Source organism: Danio aesculapii, chromosome 12, assembly GCF_903798145.1.
Source record: "Danio aesculapii chromosome 12, fDanAes4.1, whole genome shotgun sequence".
Classification (NCBI taxonomy): Eukaryota; Metazoa; Chordata; class Actinopteri; order Cypriniformes; family Danionidae; genus Danio; species Danio aesculapii.
This window is the reverse complement of record NC_079446.1, coordinates 11,406,561-11,423,863: the sequence shown is the minus strand read 5'-3', so window position 1 is coordinate 11,423,863 and position 17,303 is coordinate 11,406,561. Positions and strand designations below refer to the sequence as shown.

At 37.3% G+C, this 17,303-nt stretch overlaps 2 protein-coding genes across 4 annotated transcripts in view; both read right to left on the bottom strand.

Annotated features, from left to right (window-relative positions):
• Positions 1-153: 153 nt before the first annotated feature.
• Positions 154-8,669, bottom strand: rac1a (Rac family small GTPase 1a). Its single transcript, XM_056468872.1, has 6 exons — positions 8,364-8,669; positions 7,543-7,614; positions 4,373-4,490; positions 3,444-3,506; positions 2,878-3,037; positions 154-1,271 (listed from the first exon to the last, which is right to left on the bottom strand). Exons 1-6 carry the CDS (start codon positions 8,396-8,398, stop codon positions 1,141-1,143), a joined length of 579 nt encoding a protein of 192 aa, XP_056324847.1. The 5' UTR covers positions 8,399-8,669; the 3' UTR covers positions 154-1,140.
• A 2,435-nt stretch (positions 8,670-11,104) lies between these two features.
• Positions 11,105-17,303, bottom strand: part of sun1a (Sad1 and UNC84 domain containing 1a) — a 32,860-nt gene continuing 26,661 nt past the window's right edge. For all 3 annotated transcript variants that reach the window (XM_056470117.1, XM_056470118.1, XM_056470119.1), the window contains 4 exons: positions 16,338-16,453; positions 16,069-16,236; positions 15,570-15,662; positions 11,105-11,851 (listed from right to left, as the gene is read on the bottom strand). In XM_056470117.1, coding sequence (XP_056326092.1) covers positions 11,741-11,851; positions 15,570-15,662; positions 16,069-16,236; positions 16,338-16,453 — 488 coding nt within the window. In that variant the 3' untranslated portion in view covers positions 11,105-11,740. The remainder of the gene's footprint in view (positions 11,852-15,569; positions 15,663-16,068; positions 16,237-16,337; positions 16,454-17,303) is intronic.

Sequence of the window (17,303 nt, the reverse complement as noted above, 5' to 3'; positions counted from 1 at the left end):
TGCATCCAAAATTACATGCTTCTCTTCTACGGTGTACTTCACACAGCATATGACAAAATATTACTTAAACCATGTACTACGTTTCAGACAGCCCGAGTGTTGTAGAGAAGCTAATAATTAGGGCATACATTGAAAACCAGAAGACAAAAGCCGTGTTTTTCCATTTTTGTATTTTAGACACAAAGGTTAATACATTGTAGATTTAGTGGAGACAGTAAAAGCATGAATAAATGAATCTTTTTAAATCGTCGTTGTTAACGAACTGTCAAAATTGAACAGTTCATGTGGCTAATCACAACCACTGGATCATGTGTGAAGATCAATCAGAGGTTTAATACCTGATGACCCTAACAATTACTGTTTTCAAGTATACAGTAGAGCAGTTTCTGTAGTCTAAATACAACACTGGGACTGTAAAAGTGGATAAGATGCTGCCAGACTCATCCAATAGACAGACTAAAATACAGAGAGAGTTTAAACAGGACATGATGTCTTAAATTCAGATACAGTAGTGAAAATATGCTATACTCTTGACAAAACAAAGCAGTTATATGTATTTAACTAGGTTTGCTTCTTATACACAAAGAAAAATAAAGTCTCTAGCATGTGGGGGAAAACAAAAAGTGTTTCTTCAACTTTCCTCTTATAAAATAGTTCCTTCAGTATTACTGCAATCGGTCTCTGACAACCACCCCCCTTCCCAAGCGTTCAAGAAAAACGAGCGTTAGTGTGAGCAAACTGAGATGCAGGTTTAACTTTTGGCAATATTTCATTCTCTACAAAAACGCAGATTGTAAACAAAACACGTGGTGGGCTCAAAGATGGAGAAAGAGAAAAGGAGTATGTCGTTTCCTAACATCAAAATGAAGGGGAAAAGAAAGAAGGTCATTAGAAGGCAGCAGGAATTTCTTAGTGTACATTGGGAAATGACTATGGATGCCGCTCTTCATCTCTCAAAGTAAATACTCCGGCATCTTAACAGCTAGTTAGTGGCGTAATTAGAATTACAATTCAAGAGAGACCGAGAGAAAGAGAGAAATATCTGTATGCATACACTGTTTCATTTCCCGTCATCCCCGCTTCCATTGTTCTCCTCTCAGGTGAGCTCAGATTGCAGCTGGTGCTGTGTGCGCAGTCAGTTCACAGGAGGAGACATCTTCTCCTCCTCCTCTTCACCGGTGGAGGACACAGCACTGCACGGATGGCTTCATCGAACACAGTTTTAAGGCCGCGTTGGGTTAAGGCAGAGCACTCCAGGTACTTCACAGCTCCTGTGGCGAAAATTAAAAACATTTTTAAAGTGGATTCAGAGAGTTAAAGGAATAGTTCACACATTCACAGTGATTTCCATACTAATGGGGGAAAAGGTTTACACTGGATATTAAAGAGAAAATTCACCACAAACTAAAAATTCTCATTAACCTCCTCCACTTGGAGTTTCTTCTGTTAAACACTATATAGGTTTTAAAGAAATCTGGACACCCTTGACTTCCATAGTATATGTTCTACCCACCATGGAGGTCACTAGTTACCAGTTTCTTCAAAATATGTTCTAGTCTACTTGAGTCTTTTTTGGGTGATTTAACCCTTTAAGATCCAATCTGACTGACTGCTACATTTACATCATGTAGATTTTTGATAATGTTTCACATCTACACAATGTTTGTAATATGATACGCATTTATACACATCTGCAAAAATGGCCAAAAAAGCAGTATTATGTATGCCAGGCCTTTAGTTGGTGCAGTCAGGTGACATTATAGAATGTGTAATTTGCCCTCTGTGCATCTCTGCTTTGGGTTGGAATAGGAGGTAAATCCACATGCTGAGAAACAGTTAAGAAACACTTTGAAATTCATCTCCAAATGTATGCATTTACAGTCCTAAAAACAAAATTGTGTACACATGTATATAAATGGCCCCTAAAATACAACTTTAGTGTCATACAGCTTGTCTTTTTTTCCCTCAATACACAAGAGAATTTACAAAAATCTCACACACACAATTATTCCAAAGCAAAGCAAAAAGTCATGTTGCTACTTAACAGGCTAAGTTATATTGGCCAAGTTATATTGTAACATTTACTTGAGATTTTAGAACATAGCAGATACTGAAATCTCAAAAACTGAACTAATGAGGGGTGTAAAAAGGCATGGAAAGCCCAGACAGTAGACACTCTGCCTCTTGTTAGTGTAAATGAATATACGCCGCTTCAGTCCCAACACCTAACATCACCAGATGACCAAAATGAAATCAGAGCGGATGTTTAGCAAGACAATGATCCCAAACACAGGAACTCTTGATTTTTTTTTCTGGAAAAAGAGAATAAAGCTGCTAGAATGTTAACGCCAGTAGAAAATAAGAGCTAAAGATCAACGTTTATAGAAGAGACCACCAGAACCATTGAGACTTCTAGCCCCTCATTAAAACCTTCTCCTTGTGTCATTCTGTTGTTATTACAATGTTTTGAACTTGTTTATTTGTATATTTAAATTATTTGTGTTTTTGTCAACAGCTTCTTTAGTAATGAATTTATTAGGGAGATCATGACGTGTTCAATACTTATTTTACCCGCATGTATGCATGCAGGCGTTTTTGGTTGTTTATTCAATTCCTGTTTAATTCTATAGCGCTTTTACAGTGTAGATTGTGTCAAAGCAGCTCATCATAGAAGTTCTAGTAAATTGAAACTAGCTAGTTCAGTGTGGTTTAAATTCCACTGATGAAAGTCCAAACACTGAAGAGCAAATCTATTGATGCGCTGTTTATTGGTCAAGTTTTCTGAAAATGGTATATACTAATGACAGGCAAATTAAAATTAGAGGTAGAAAAGCAAGAACTAAACTTTTAAAACTGCATTTAAATGAAAGTGCTGACCTATTTCTTTGGCCATAGCAAGGCCTTGAGGGTAGGTGATGGGAGTGAGTTTCTTCTCCTTCAACTTTTCGATGGTGTCCTTGTCATCTCGCAAATCAAGCTTAGTCCCGACAAGAATTATTGGAGTGTTAGGGCAATGATGTCTGACCTCCGGATACCACTGTTGGAGAAGACAAAACGTGAGTTCCGCTTAATGCAAAGCCAATCTATGCAAAAAATAAACAAATAAATAAAATGCACACTACACATTTCTGAAGCAAACCCCTGTTTTACCTGTGGATAAGCAGCACAACCTACCCACTAGTACCAGCAGTGACTAACGGCAAATAGAAGTTCACCCTTTGAAAGACCTTGATAGACATTTTGCATATGCAAAGGATTAAAAAGACCTTCCATCTCCTTAATTGCAGCATCAACAGGCTATTTTGAGTCTAAGACAACATTTGCACAATAGCTCATGCCAGACAGACTATTTTTACAGCCGGTTCCTCTTTTCCATTAAGTGTGATCATTTCGAAAGTCGACTACTTTGATTAAAAAGTATAAAACATTCAAGATTTGCTTACCTTTGCACGGACGTTCTCAAACGAGGCCGGACTCACAAGAGAGAAACAGATCAGGAACACATCCTACAAGAAATGAAAAATACAATCAGACAAAACTCTCCTTTTGTTCAGCTTTTCTCAAGAATTATTCAACTATCCAGTAAAAGCACAGCACTGGCTAGCCTGCTGCATTTATGAACTGTAAATTGACTCCACTTGTTTCCCTGAGTGAAATAGAGCCACAGAAACACAGAGAGGTTTGTGCCTGAATGACAATGACAAACAATTGAGTCATTCACACCCGCAGCCTTAGACAACAGAGCTGCCATTAATTTAAGAAATCACTGCAGCTTACCAGCAATCCAGCCTTGAACATGACGGTTTATCACGTTTCCAAAACAGTGCCACCAAACCAGTTTTGATCACCTCTCTGCTCTCATGACTCAGTCAGTTAATTACTACCTGTAAAGAAGCCTAAGGCAGCTCTGATGAAACCTCCAATAAAAATCCTATTATTTATTAAATACCTCTGGCTTAAATATATTGTGATACGCATTTAGAATTGAGCAATCAATTGCAATAAGCATTTTTCTGCTTCTCTCTTAATACATAATTAAACAACAATATATCAGAACATGAGTTGACGAATATTAAAGTTGCTGAATAATGGCAGTGAATAACTGTAGTTCTAATAGAAGAATGTAAATGATGTGGAAATAATTACGCAATATTAAGAATTTCACTGTTTTAGCTTTTGCGAGAGCATGCAGATTTAATGGCTTTCATAATGTACAGAAATCTCAAATTACACTTGTGACCATTAAGATTTTAAATTTATGCTTGTGAAAGTTCAATAATTCAAAAAGAAATGCATAAAAATAATAACTTAATTTATGCAAACTGTTAATTTATATCATATATTAAAAGTAAAATCAGTTTTAGCCTGTTACCGTCTGAGGGTAGGAAAGCGGTCGAAGCCTGTCATAATCCTCTTGTCCCGCTGTATCCCACAATCCCAGGTTCACTGGTTTCCCATCGACCATCACATTTGCAGAATAATTATCAAACCTAAAAGAAAGGTAATAGTTAATAAAACAACTCAGCATAAAATGCAGCTTGCTGATATCCATGAGTGAAATCGGTTTAGCAGAGGTTGTTTTTTTTTTTGTTTTTTTTTGAGAAATTACTACTAGCATGAAATCAGCCAGACAGCGAAAGGGGTTGAAACTAAAGGGTCATAAATCACATTTCTCTCTCTCCCTCTATGAAGTAAACAATGAAGCCAGTAATATGATTCATAAATTTTGATCAGGATATTTTGCATTTGACCAATTTTGCTTTTCAAAATATAAGAATGAAATTGAAGCAACCTCATAAGACATTAAGTCAGATGGGTGATTGGCTGCCTGTACAAAGTGAGCATTTATTCATGAGAAAGAGCTGGTTCAATCCAAACCACAATTATAAATGAGGTTAATGAATGGGTGCTCTGATTGGTTGTTCAGATTCAATCATGATGAAACGACAAAACGCAGGTCAAGAGGGATTAAAGAAGCTGTTTCTTTAATCCCCATTTCATTTCTTAAATATTTGCAGATAATATGAATTATCAGATATATTTACACGAGGGAATCATTCTGTGGTGAGTGAAGTACTGTGGAAATGGCATGTAAACGCTGCTTTATTTATGGTTTGTATGTGTGGAGCGCTAGTTCCAGTTTTCATTTGTGCAGGTGCTGAAAGTACATGTGTTCATGCACAGCTTTTTAGTCTTGAGGGGATGAGACAGCCAAAATTGGAAAGAGGAATTCAGCATTCTTGTTCCACTTTAAAGGGACGGTTCACGCAAATGAAAACTTTGTTCCAAGTAGTTTGTGTGCTATAGTTAGCATGCAGTGCACATAAAGGTAATTTTCAACACAGTACACAATTAAACTAACCTATTTTTGTTCACAAGTACAATGTATACAGAGCTCACACTTAGAGAAATAGTTTTGCAAAGACCAGAAATCAACAGCTAGCTACAGATGAACATTTGAGTTAAGGAATTATAAATGTTTTCCCAGAGATGGATTGCAGTTGGAAGGGCATCTGCTGCGTAAAAACGTGCTGGATAAGTTGGCAGTTCATTCCGCTGTGGCGACCCTGGATTAATAAAGGGACTAAGCTGAAAAGAAAATGAATGAAGGAATTATAAATGTCATCAATTAAATTACCCACACTACCCCCCCCTCTCTCTCTCCAACTTGGTTTCCTGTCTAAATACTGTCCTATCTAATAAAAAAAGGCCAAAAATAAATCTTTAAAAAAAAAGAAACCACCACACAAATGTTTATATTGCACGTCAAGTGATTGTGTTAAAGCTCACTATCAAACAGAGTAGGCCAGCGGTTCCCAACGGGGGTGGGGGTCCCAGTCCACAAAGGTGCCTCAGCATGCTCTGTGTGTGTGTGGGTGTTTGTGTGTGTGTGTGTGTGTGTGTGGGGAGGGGGGGTCGCATCATTTAAAAAAAATTTAGCGGTGGACAATTAGGAGAAAGATCATGTTGCCTTAGTTCATATTATCCCCTGACCAAAAAAAAAAAAATGGACAAATTTGTAATTCGTCCTCCACAAGAAAGATGGAGTCATTGATTTGCCTTCAGCATCTAACAGCAATACTGCAAACACAAAATGCAGGAAGTACCAAGATAGTTACCTGAAGATGGTTTTATTCCATTTTCTCGAAGCAAAGAGTCCCTGACCCAACCACAGTGCATTATCTGCACAAGTTCTTGCTAACGAATGCATGAGGCCCTCTAAATTAATAAAGACATTTGCAGATGACTCATCCCAAATACTGCGATAAGCGTTATTAACATCTAGATATCGTAATAAACATACCGTTCGTTTGAAAACAACATTTTTTGTCATTCTTACTGCAAACCTATAAGAGCGATAATATCATTAAATTGAGGGGGGCCTTACAATATTTCTGGTGGAAAAGGGGGTCTCAGGCAAAAAGAGGTTGGGAACCACTGGAGTAAGCTAAAGATTTTTGTTAGACCCTGAACATTTTTGTTAATTGGTTTCAGAGGGATTTGTGATTAACTTTACCAAAGGGATAAATAAAGTTGTTAAATGATTTTATGGCCATGAATAATAAAAAAAAAAAAAAAGTGAATCACAACATTACAAACTTTGATCTATAGTAAAATAATCTATGAAAATCTAATGACTGGCTACTTAAAGCTCCACTAAGGTGCCCTGGAATGTGTAGCTTTGTGCTGCAGGAACTACAACTGAAACATGAAGACATGGCGACACCTTTCAAGCAGCCACACCCCTTCTCAAAAAATAGCCAATTGGCACATATGATCTGCTCTGTGCTGCTATCATGTATCTGGATCAGAGCAGCCCACATATGTGATCTGCGACAGTTTGCATGACATTACTGTAAAACTAAACTTCAGTGTAAACTTTCCATTGTACCCCATCTATAGTGCACTCTGTGCTTTTTACAATCTTGTAAATTAAGCCAAATAAATAAATAAATAATAATAATAAAAAAAAACACTAAAGCTTTTTAATTATCTACATTAGGCATGGGACAATAACGGTTTTCAAGGTGTACCGCGGTTTAGATAAGTCAAGGTTTTAAAACCGCCAACATTTTCTGTAATACTGTTCTTAAGGTATGTGTAAGATTTTTTACTTAAACTAGTTAGGATATTTTTTCTGCTGGAGATACTGCCATCCTAAAAAACAAAGCAAAAATTTAAAATTGTAAAGAAATCTGTGTTTTTGAAACTAATGAAGGCAGCATAAGTCAATTGAATTATATAGCCTGATGTGTTTACTGCTATAAAATTTCATAAATCTTTAAAAAAATTGAATATATTGTTTTCAAACAATATCATAACATCAAGTTTTTGTGTTTTTACCCAGATATTTAAAATGAGCTCAATACCGTGATATTTTTATCCAAGGTTATCATACCGTCAGGAATCTTATACAGGCCCATGCCTAATCTACATATGCGTTTCACAGAAGTAATGGGATGACAGGAGGATGAGAAACAAAGTAATTTTTGTGTGAACTGTTCCTTTAAGAATCTCAGGGTAAGAGAGAGGTCAGCTTACACAGTGGGAATGTATTCCCCAGGAAAAGCATTGGTGGTGTAGCTGATCAGAAGGCATGTTTTTCCCACAGCCCTGGAAGAAAAAAAACAAAACAAAACCATTTAAAATATATAAACACTTCATTGAATAAATCCAGACACACATCCGATGATGCAATCTTATATTTACTTATCAAACAAACCATTTCTGCACTAAGAAGACAATGTGCAAATAATTATCATAACATGACACTCTTTAAATATAAGAAGCCGGTTACTCATATGAATCACAATAGTGGGTTTGGTTATTAGTCACTGACACTGCAGAACTTCTCTGTAAAAATGACGTAACGTTAGGGCTAAGTAACTCAGGGAAGAGCTAGTTTACCAACACTGGAAAACCGCTTAGGTTTCAGTCTACAAACACTCAAATGTTTAGATCATAGTGGTTAAATTATTCAAACCTATTAATCAAACAACTTTAACACTGGGTAAGGTAAAAACAACCAGTAAATGGTTAATTTACCAATATTTAAGACAAATAAAACATTTTAGTTTGCAAACATGTGGATGTTTATATACTTAATGTTTTATTTCATTGTTTTCACAGCCAAAAATTAAAAATAAAACTAAACGCAGAAAACCTAGATTTAAAGAGCAATGCGAGTGTATGTGTGTGAAGAGACGCCTTTTAAACATGTAAAGACCGCACAAAAGTTCCCAAATCAAAGGCCCACAAGTTATCCAATCTCAAAACACTTGAATGCGATTCAAGAAACGACCGAAACCTGTACAACTCTGTTCTACAACCAATAAAGTACCAAAAAAGAAAGTAAAACTCACCCGTCCCCGACGACCACACACTTTATGGCCTGCATCTGTGTTCGTTTAGCACGCTATCCCGCTAGCTGTATCTGTGAATGAATCAATAAAAGCTGCTTGTGCCAGAGAAACCCGCCCTCACAATTCAACACGCAAAACAAGAGCGGAGTCGATGGAAGTCGACAGAAAATGAGGAATTTCGCTCAAACTCGACGGAGAAAAGTTAGCTGGAAGCCTGCATTCCGGCGCATTTACTGCCGCTGCTTCCAGTTAAACAAACAGCCACCACCCAAAAAATCTCAGATCCCGGTCCGCACGCACACACATATATATCCCGTCCCGTCCCGAACAATAAACAGGCTCTCTGCTGCCTCCTGATGGATCGGAGAGAAGCTGCGTTCAGCCTAAAAAAACCGGGGCATTTCTAGGTCAGCAGGTAAACAAGTGCTGGGTAGAATACTTACTAAACTAATATATTCTGCCCATTTTGAGTTATTTTTATTACGTAGATTACATTTTTAACTCTTGATAACAGTAAAAAGTAGTGTGTGAAATACACCTACATATCCATCATGTGTATAAAAAAAAGTTAATCATGTGATCCCTAACATAATTATATTAAATATATAATAAATAATTATATTAACATAAAAGTACTTGCATGCAATTATTAACTACACCGAATAAATCATTTAAAATGATAACGCTATCAAAACTTTCATGTCTTAACTTTAAAAATTGACAATACTACAAGCTTTAAAATGACGAGAATCTATGTTTAGACAGTTTGAACTGTTTGCTTAAAGATACTTTATTTAAGGGTCTGATTTGAGATTGTACATCAGTGAAAATATTAAGGTCAAAAACATCCAAATTAGTTTTGTCGCTGATATTTTTTACAAAAGTTCAATTTTAGTATCCTGCAAAATAATTCACTGAGATCTTCACAACAGTGTGACAGATTACCTACATGAAATGCAGATATTTAAATGCAAACATGAAAATGAATTTAATTTCTTGGTTATATTATTATAGCTTCTTGTCATTACTGTGGGAGTCAAAATACAAAGGATGACAAAGGTGTTATAATAAAATAAAAATTAATTAAGTTGTCTTAAAAGAAAATATCCTATAGTTATAAATGCCAATGTACATTTACTTTATAAACAAAGGCAAGAGCGGCAAGACAATTCTACAATCATGTTAAAGGCTTTTTACTTAGTAAAATTATAAACTATCGATCTTAGAACAAAGGGTAAAGTGTATTAGTAAATTTAGATTAGGTTGATAATCTTCTGGAAAATGAATAGATCATCTTGATCAGTTCAAAATGCAGTTGCTAGAACAAGAAATATGATCATATTACTCCAGTTCTTTCATCAATGCATTGGCTCCCTATTAAATATCGTATATCGTATACTGCTCACCAGTATTTGAGGGAGCTCCTGGTGTAATATAGCCCCTCACGTCCACTACGCTCAATTAATTCTGGACAATTGATTATTCCCAGAATATTAAAATCAACTGTAGTTGGTAGATCTTTCTCATACCTGGCACCTAAACTCTGGAACTGCTTTCCCAGCACAGTTCGGGAAGCAGACACACTCTGTCAGTTTAAAACTAGATTAAAAGACATCTCTTTGCATTAGCATACACAAAACACAAATGCTTTTGAAATCCAAATCCTCTAAAAGATTGTTAGTCTGCATTATTTAGGGCAACCAGAGCCAGGAACACTTCCCAAAAGACATTATAATTTGAACGGCATCTGCACTTATGTTAGTCTTTTTTTTTTTTTCATTATTATTCCAGAGGTTTCCATAATCCTGGACCAGGCCGTATTCTGAGCAGCTGCTGTGGTGGTCATGGATGAGTTACGATTGCTGCAAGACCCCAGTGACAGATGAGTCTTTGCATTGATCCTAAAGGGCCAGCCTGTACACCAGCCGGTGACCTCTCCCATCTGCAATTTCTTCACGACGGACGTCCAGCGTTCTCCAGGTCCGGCACCAAGACTGCAGCTCTGCACAAGATGTTTGGCCATAGGAGAAATGGTTGTGCCCACCGGATCCTGGTTTCTCTCGAGGTTTTTTTCCTTCCTTTCACCACAGATTTTGTTCCTCGTCACGGTCACCACTGGCTTGCATGGTTTGGGACACGTGGAGCTGCGCATCGATGGATTTGCTCTTCAGTGTTTCGACTTTCAGCAGTGAAAACTAAACCACACTGAACTGAACTTCAACTCTGAAAACTAGACTGACACTGTTTCAATTTACTAGAATCTTTGTGAAGCTGCTTTGACACAATCTACATTGTAAAAGCGCTACAGAAATAGAGATGAATTAAATTTATAGGGCTCACTTTGAAGTTGAAGAAATCTTTGCAATTCTTGAACCTTATACAATGAAATTAAACAATTTTTTGGCGTGAAACGTAACATGAATTGCATAATGTTATTCCTAGAAGTATTCATGAATAATACAATCAGAAAAAGTATCATTGAATGATGCAATCAAAGCTTCCATGGGCCTAGGAGAAATAATTTACCGCATTTTGCCAGTGAACACATTTGTTTATCTTAGATTTATCCATGTATACATGGTTCTATTTACAGTATACAAAAGGTGTATAAAATACTTCATTTGTACAAAATGAGCTCATCTAAACCATAGAACCAAACATTGATATTAACTGAAATTGTGAATTTCAACTCATTTTGGCAAAGTTGCAGTTCTAACCAAAATAAATGCATCCAATCCAAATTAAAATAAAAAAAAGTCATGAATTTTATTTGAAAAGCCAGCATATAAAGATCACATGGCAATAACAAAATCCGTTGCATAAAGATCACGAAAAGCACGTACAAAAATACACAATCCAAGTCGCTTGCGTAAACTTAAATCCACAAAAATAAATAGCGATTTTTAAATAGGGCACATGTCAGCTAGCAAAAACAAACAAACAAACAAAAAGAGTAAAAGAAAAAAGGCAAAACAAAAAGCACAAAACTGAAGAACTTATTAAGATTTACATTCAGTCTACAATACAATCTTCAGCGGTTTGTTTGTCGTGCAGAGAATTGTCAATGCATTTCTTTGCTGGTGACAGTTCTACAAATATATAATAATATTAATAATATATTAATAATAGTTATTCCACAGAAAAATAACCTGATAAAAGAGGAAAATGTGTGCAATGCATCAGGATGAGACGAGAGTGCAAGTGCTGAGTGTGGCCCTGAGGCTTAACAGTACATGTTCCAGCATGCAATCATATATAGCAGACGCCCTAGGGTCAGCTCAGGACCAAACGGATAGCTCTATGGCACATTATTTTTCTCAGTCAGGTGACAAACTGTCAGGAGTTCGTAATGTCCCAAGTGCTTGCAATTCATTGGGTTAAGAAGTTTTCCCATGCACCCGGAAACGGTACACGCATGTGTATTCAGGATTCCCCCAGTTAGACAGCACTCTCATCTCAATGATCTGGAAAGCACTCGAGACCTCATCCTTTGGGAAGACAGAAACACAGTTACAAGGCTGAGCAATCAGTTAATGACTACAAGGACAACACTGTGAATCCCTGATGTGGCATCACAACACCCCTGAGGCCTCCTGATGTTAACATCCATTTACTCAACATCCAGTGATTCCAGGCCTATGGAGTTTCTTTCTTCTGTGTCACACACACACACACAGAAGAATATCAGAAATTGGTAACCACTGACTAATCCATAGGAGGAAAAATATACACATGGAAATGGAAGTCAATGGCTACCGGTTTCCAGCATCCTTCAGAACACATGGTGTTCCAAATGGAACAAGTGAAGGGAGCATCACTTTTGTAGGAACGGCCAGTGTTACACACAAGTTGTAGAAAAAAACAGATATGTCTGACACTTTAACCAACATTTTACACCAGACACTCTTACAAACACTCCAAATCTCTATAAAAGCATTGTGCATTTCTGAAGTGTGCTTCACGCAGGTGAGTGGGCTTGACAAACCAACTGTAGAAACATTCTCTCCATAAGCATCAGACACCAACTCCATCTTACAAGGACTCAATAAGGAAAACAATGTTTACGTGTTAATTTAATACAAATCATGTTGCACTACTTGCTTTAAATGCCTTATTTGCACAATATTGTTCTGCCTTATTTAAAAGTACTTGTATAGTCTGTCTTAGGTTGTTTATAGTTAACTACTTACTGTACATGTACTGTAAATACTTAAATACAAAAACATCAATGAATGTCTTAATGTAGCATTGTGGTCCTGCATGACTTTTCATTCCACTATTTATGTCCACACGTTCAAACTCATGTGGGAATATGTGTTTATGAAAGAGGACAAGCTTTTAAGGTTTTAAAGCCTACAGTGCATCCAGAAAGTATTCATAACACTTCACTTTACACATTTTTTATGTTATTGTCTTGTTCCAAAATGGATTAACTTCATTTATTTCCTCCAAATTCTACAATTTTTTGAAGTGGTTGTAAATTTATTAAAAAAAAAAAAAAAAAAAAAAATCACATGTACATAAGTACTCACAGCCTTTGCTCAATACTTTGATGTACCTTTGGCAGCAATTACAGCCTCAAGTCATTTTGAATATGATGCTACAAGCTTAGCACACCTGTCTTTGGGAATTTTTGCCCATTCCTCTTTGCAGTACCTCTCAAGCTCTATCAGGTTGGATGGGAAGTGACAGTGTACAGCCGTTTTCAGATCTCTCCAGAGATGTTCAATAGGATTTAACTCGGTGAATGTTCTTGAGTGGCCAAGCCAGAGACCCAGGTTATTGTGAAGCCACTCAATTGATATTTTGGCGGTGTGCTTTGGGTCATTGTCCTGCTGAAAGATTAACCTTCGCCCCAGTCTGAGGTCAAGAGCACTCTGAAGCAGGTTTTCATTCAGGATGTCTCTGTACAGTGCTGCATTCATCTTTCCCTCTATCCTAATAATACTTGCTTCGCTGCAGTCAATTTGCTTTTAGCAAAATCCAGGTGGGGAGTGGCTTCCATCTGTCCAGTCTACCATACAGGCCTGATTGGTGAATTGTTGCACAGATGGTTGTCCTTCTGTAAGGTTCTCCTCTCTTCATAGAAGAACGCAGGATCTCAGACAGAGTGATCACCTCCCTGACTAAGGCCCTTCTCCCCCAATCACTCAGCTTAGATGGCCGGCCAGCTCTAGGAAGAGTCCAGGTGGTTCCAAACATCTTCCACTTACGGATGATGGAGGCAACTGTGCTCATTGGAACTTTCAGAGCAGCAGAAATTTTTCTGTAACCTTACCCAGCCTTGTGCCTTGAGACAATCCTGTCTCGGAGGTCTACAGACAATTCCTTTGTCTTCATGCTTGGTTTATGCTTTGACATGCACCGTCAATGCTGGGACCTTATATAGACAGGAGTATGCCTTTTCAAATCATGTCCAATCAACTGAATTTACCACAGGTGAACTCCAATTAAGCTGCTATAACATCTCAAGAATGATCAGTGGAAACAGGATGTACCTGGGCTCAATTTAGAGCTTCACGGCAAAGGCTGTGAATACTTATGTACATGTGATTTTTCCGTGTTTTTTTTTTTTTTTTTTTTTTAAATTTGCAACAATTTTAAAAAATCTTTTTTTCACATTGTCATTATGAGGTATTGTGTGTAGAATTTTGAGGAAATAAATGAATTTAATCCATTTTGGAATAAGACAACAACATAAAAAAAAAAGTGGAAAAAGTGAAATGCTATGAATACTTTCCGGATGCACTGTATTTATGCCTGTATTCAGTGTCATGCGATTTGATTGACAAATGCATCTTTAAACCAGGTGCAAACAGGGCTTGTTCTGCTAGTTAGCATGACCCTTTTAGCTACTACTGGTGGGAACTCAATCATCCAAATTAAAAGCATCCATCTCCATGATATCTATTAAGTTGAGCTTTTTTCTAATTGCCAACATAAAGAGGTATACCAAATGTCAATATGTAATGACATGACCTCCATTATATGCAGCTACAAATCGCATTAGTAACTTGAAGAGTGATGTTCTGCTTGTGAATAAATGGTTCTATTTCATCAAATCTTTCAGGCAAATGAATTACTCATTCACATAGCGCACTGAATTAATATTTTCTATTTACTGCAATCCATCCTGCCTAAGAAGCAGTAACTACAGCACATGCGTAGCTCCGTGAACCAGGTAGATCACCTCAGTGATTGTAGTAAATTGAAAGGAGGATCATCGTCGTCATAAAACTGCATCATACTCGTTTCAGAATGAGCAGTGTGAACGCTTTTTTTGGGGTTTCATTCAGGGATAACAGATTTCTCAACATCTGTTGGAAGCATAGGTTTGAAGGCAGTGTGTATAGTGTAGGTGAATTCCTATATGCACGTAACAGGGAACCACTACCAAAATAGAAGTTCATAGAATTGGTTTGCATTCATGCACATAATTTCCAATTGCTCTTTCACTTCGAAATTCAGCAACTGCACGCACTGTTAATAAACAGAGCCACTATATCCACTGCAAGTAATCAGTCATTCTTGTCCTTATGAAAATCAATGCTACGTCCAAAAATCATTAACACCAACTACAGAAGTGACCTTAGCAGCTTATACACAAACTTTGAAGTGGACTGTTTTAAGAAATTTAATTTGGCGTAAAAAAAAAAAAAAAAAGTTCTGCTGACTGTGGTTTATTTTTTGACGCTGGAATGAAGGGTTTACCAAATAAGAGCTTTCAGATATTCTTACATGCGGATTATGCTGACTCGAGAAAACCGCATGAGTGAGTGGTGCTATTTTGTGGCAGTGTGTGGACCTGTACTGAGAATCTTGTACAGCAATGTTAAAATTTATTCACATTAAAATCATGTTAAGTGAGTTTAGCACACAAAAGGTATAAACCGGTTTGATAAAAAGTGCTAAACAGCTAAACATTTAAATTGATAAAATGTGGAGTCAGGTCCCTTTTTTTTGTTTATGTAAATGGATGACCACAATTAAAAACCTGGATTGGTCAGCCATCATTTATTTATACCCATTTCAGTTGAGCAATGCCAAATAAAAAAATATATATTTGCTCTCTCTGGACAAGTGCCTTTTATACCGAGACAAGTGAATGACAAATTTTCTTGTCCAAATAGACAACCACATGAGGATGCTTAAATGTCAATCTCTAAACCACAATACACAGAAAATACATGCTGGTGTAAAACTTACAGAGACCAGAAAGGTCTGAAGAGAATCCCCATCTTCTTCATAAACGTACTGTCCCAGCAACTGCCCCTCTTCCTGCTGCTCATCATCAAGACCCTTAAACAGAACAGGTGGGGAAAAAAAAAAAAAAAAAAAAAAGTGAAGATGAGTTCTCCTACATTTTATTTCAGTGTACATTACAGGGGCATGATTCACTGTCATTCAACACAAAAGACAATTTTAAATAGTCTGGACACGTATAAATATATAATGGAAACACAATGGAAACTTCCACAGTGCATAAACAATACTTGTCAGAAAGGTTTAACAATATTATGTTTGCCAAGATCACAATTTTATCTGCTAAAAAATAAATACACTTTAAATAAATGCTTTAAAATTTCTCTGTTAATCAAAAGAACCTAAAAAGAAACAATGGTTCCCAATAAAAGAGAAGAAACGACAACAAAAACAAAATATAGGTCAAAAGATGTGGAATGGTTTGAACCCCATGTGTACTCACATATACATTGAATTCTCGTGGGGCACTGCTGATGTTTCCAGTGGGCGACAGAGATTTAGCCACATGTTCCAGTGTAAAGGCTGTTGGCACAATCTTCATGGACAATCCAATCACTATATATCCAGTTGAACCTTTAAATGCCCAGCAGTTGCCTGGATGCACTTCTGGCTACAGGTTCAAACACGATGATAAAGGGGGGAAGGTAACTGTTAACACGTTTGACTTTGCATAATTCAGATTTATGCACATTCATTTGTAAAGTTTCAAACCTGTATGACTACACGTGGTGACTGAGAGAAGTACCACAGCGGGAGGCCAAACAGACTCAGCAGTGCAGTTTTGGTGTTGAAGGACTCTGAACAACGTGTGCTTATGATGCTTCCTCCTACACGCACAGAGAAAAGCAAACAAATTCACCACACCACTTAGATATTACATAACCTCAAAATGACAAGATCTAAAAGATTACATTGGGTGGGAGTGTACACCAAGCTTCTTTATATTATTCAACATTTAAGTTGCTCTGTAACTGCTTGTTTGATAATAATAATAATAATAATAATAATAATACCTTACATTTATATAGCGCTTTTATGGGCACTCAAAGTGCTCTAAACATGGGGGGGGGGGGGGGGGGGGAATCTCATCCTCCACCAGTGTGCAGCATCCACCTGGATGATGCGACGGCAGCCATTTTGCGCCAGACCGCACACCAGCTGATTGGTTGAGAGGAGACAGAGTAATGAAGCCAATTATGATATGAGGATGATTAGGAGGCCATGATGGACAGAGGCCAGTGGGCAGATTTGGCCAAGACGCTGGGGTTAAACCCCTACTCTCTCGAAGGACATCCTAGGATTTTTAATGACCACATAGGAGTCAGGACCTCGGTTTAATATTTCATCTGAAAGACGGCGCTCACTGAGCAGTATAGAGTCCCAGTCACTATATCGGGGCATTAGGACCCACACAGACCGCAGGTTGAGCGCCCCCTGCTGGCCTCACTAACACCACTTCCGGTAGCAACCTAGCTTTCCCATGTGGTCTCCCAACCAGGTACTGACCGGGCGCAGCCCTGCTTAGCTTCATTGGGCAACCATGTTAGTTGCAGAGAGCTAGCGGCTGGAAGCACTTATAGTTTTGCTGTATCACTCTCAATGTTAGAATGCATACATTTCATAGATTTAAATTAAAGGGATAATATTGATGTAAAAACAGTGGAAAAACAAAATGGA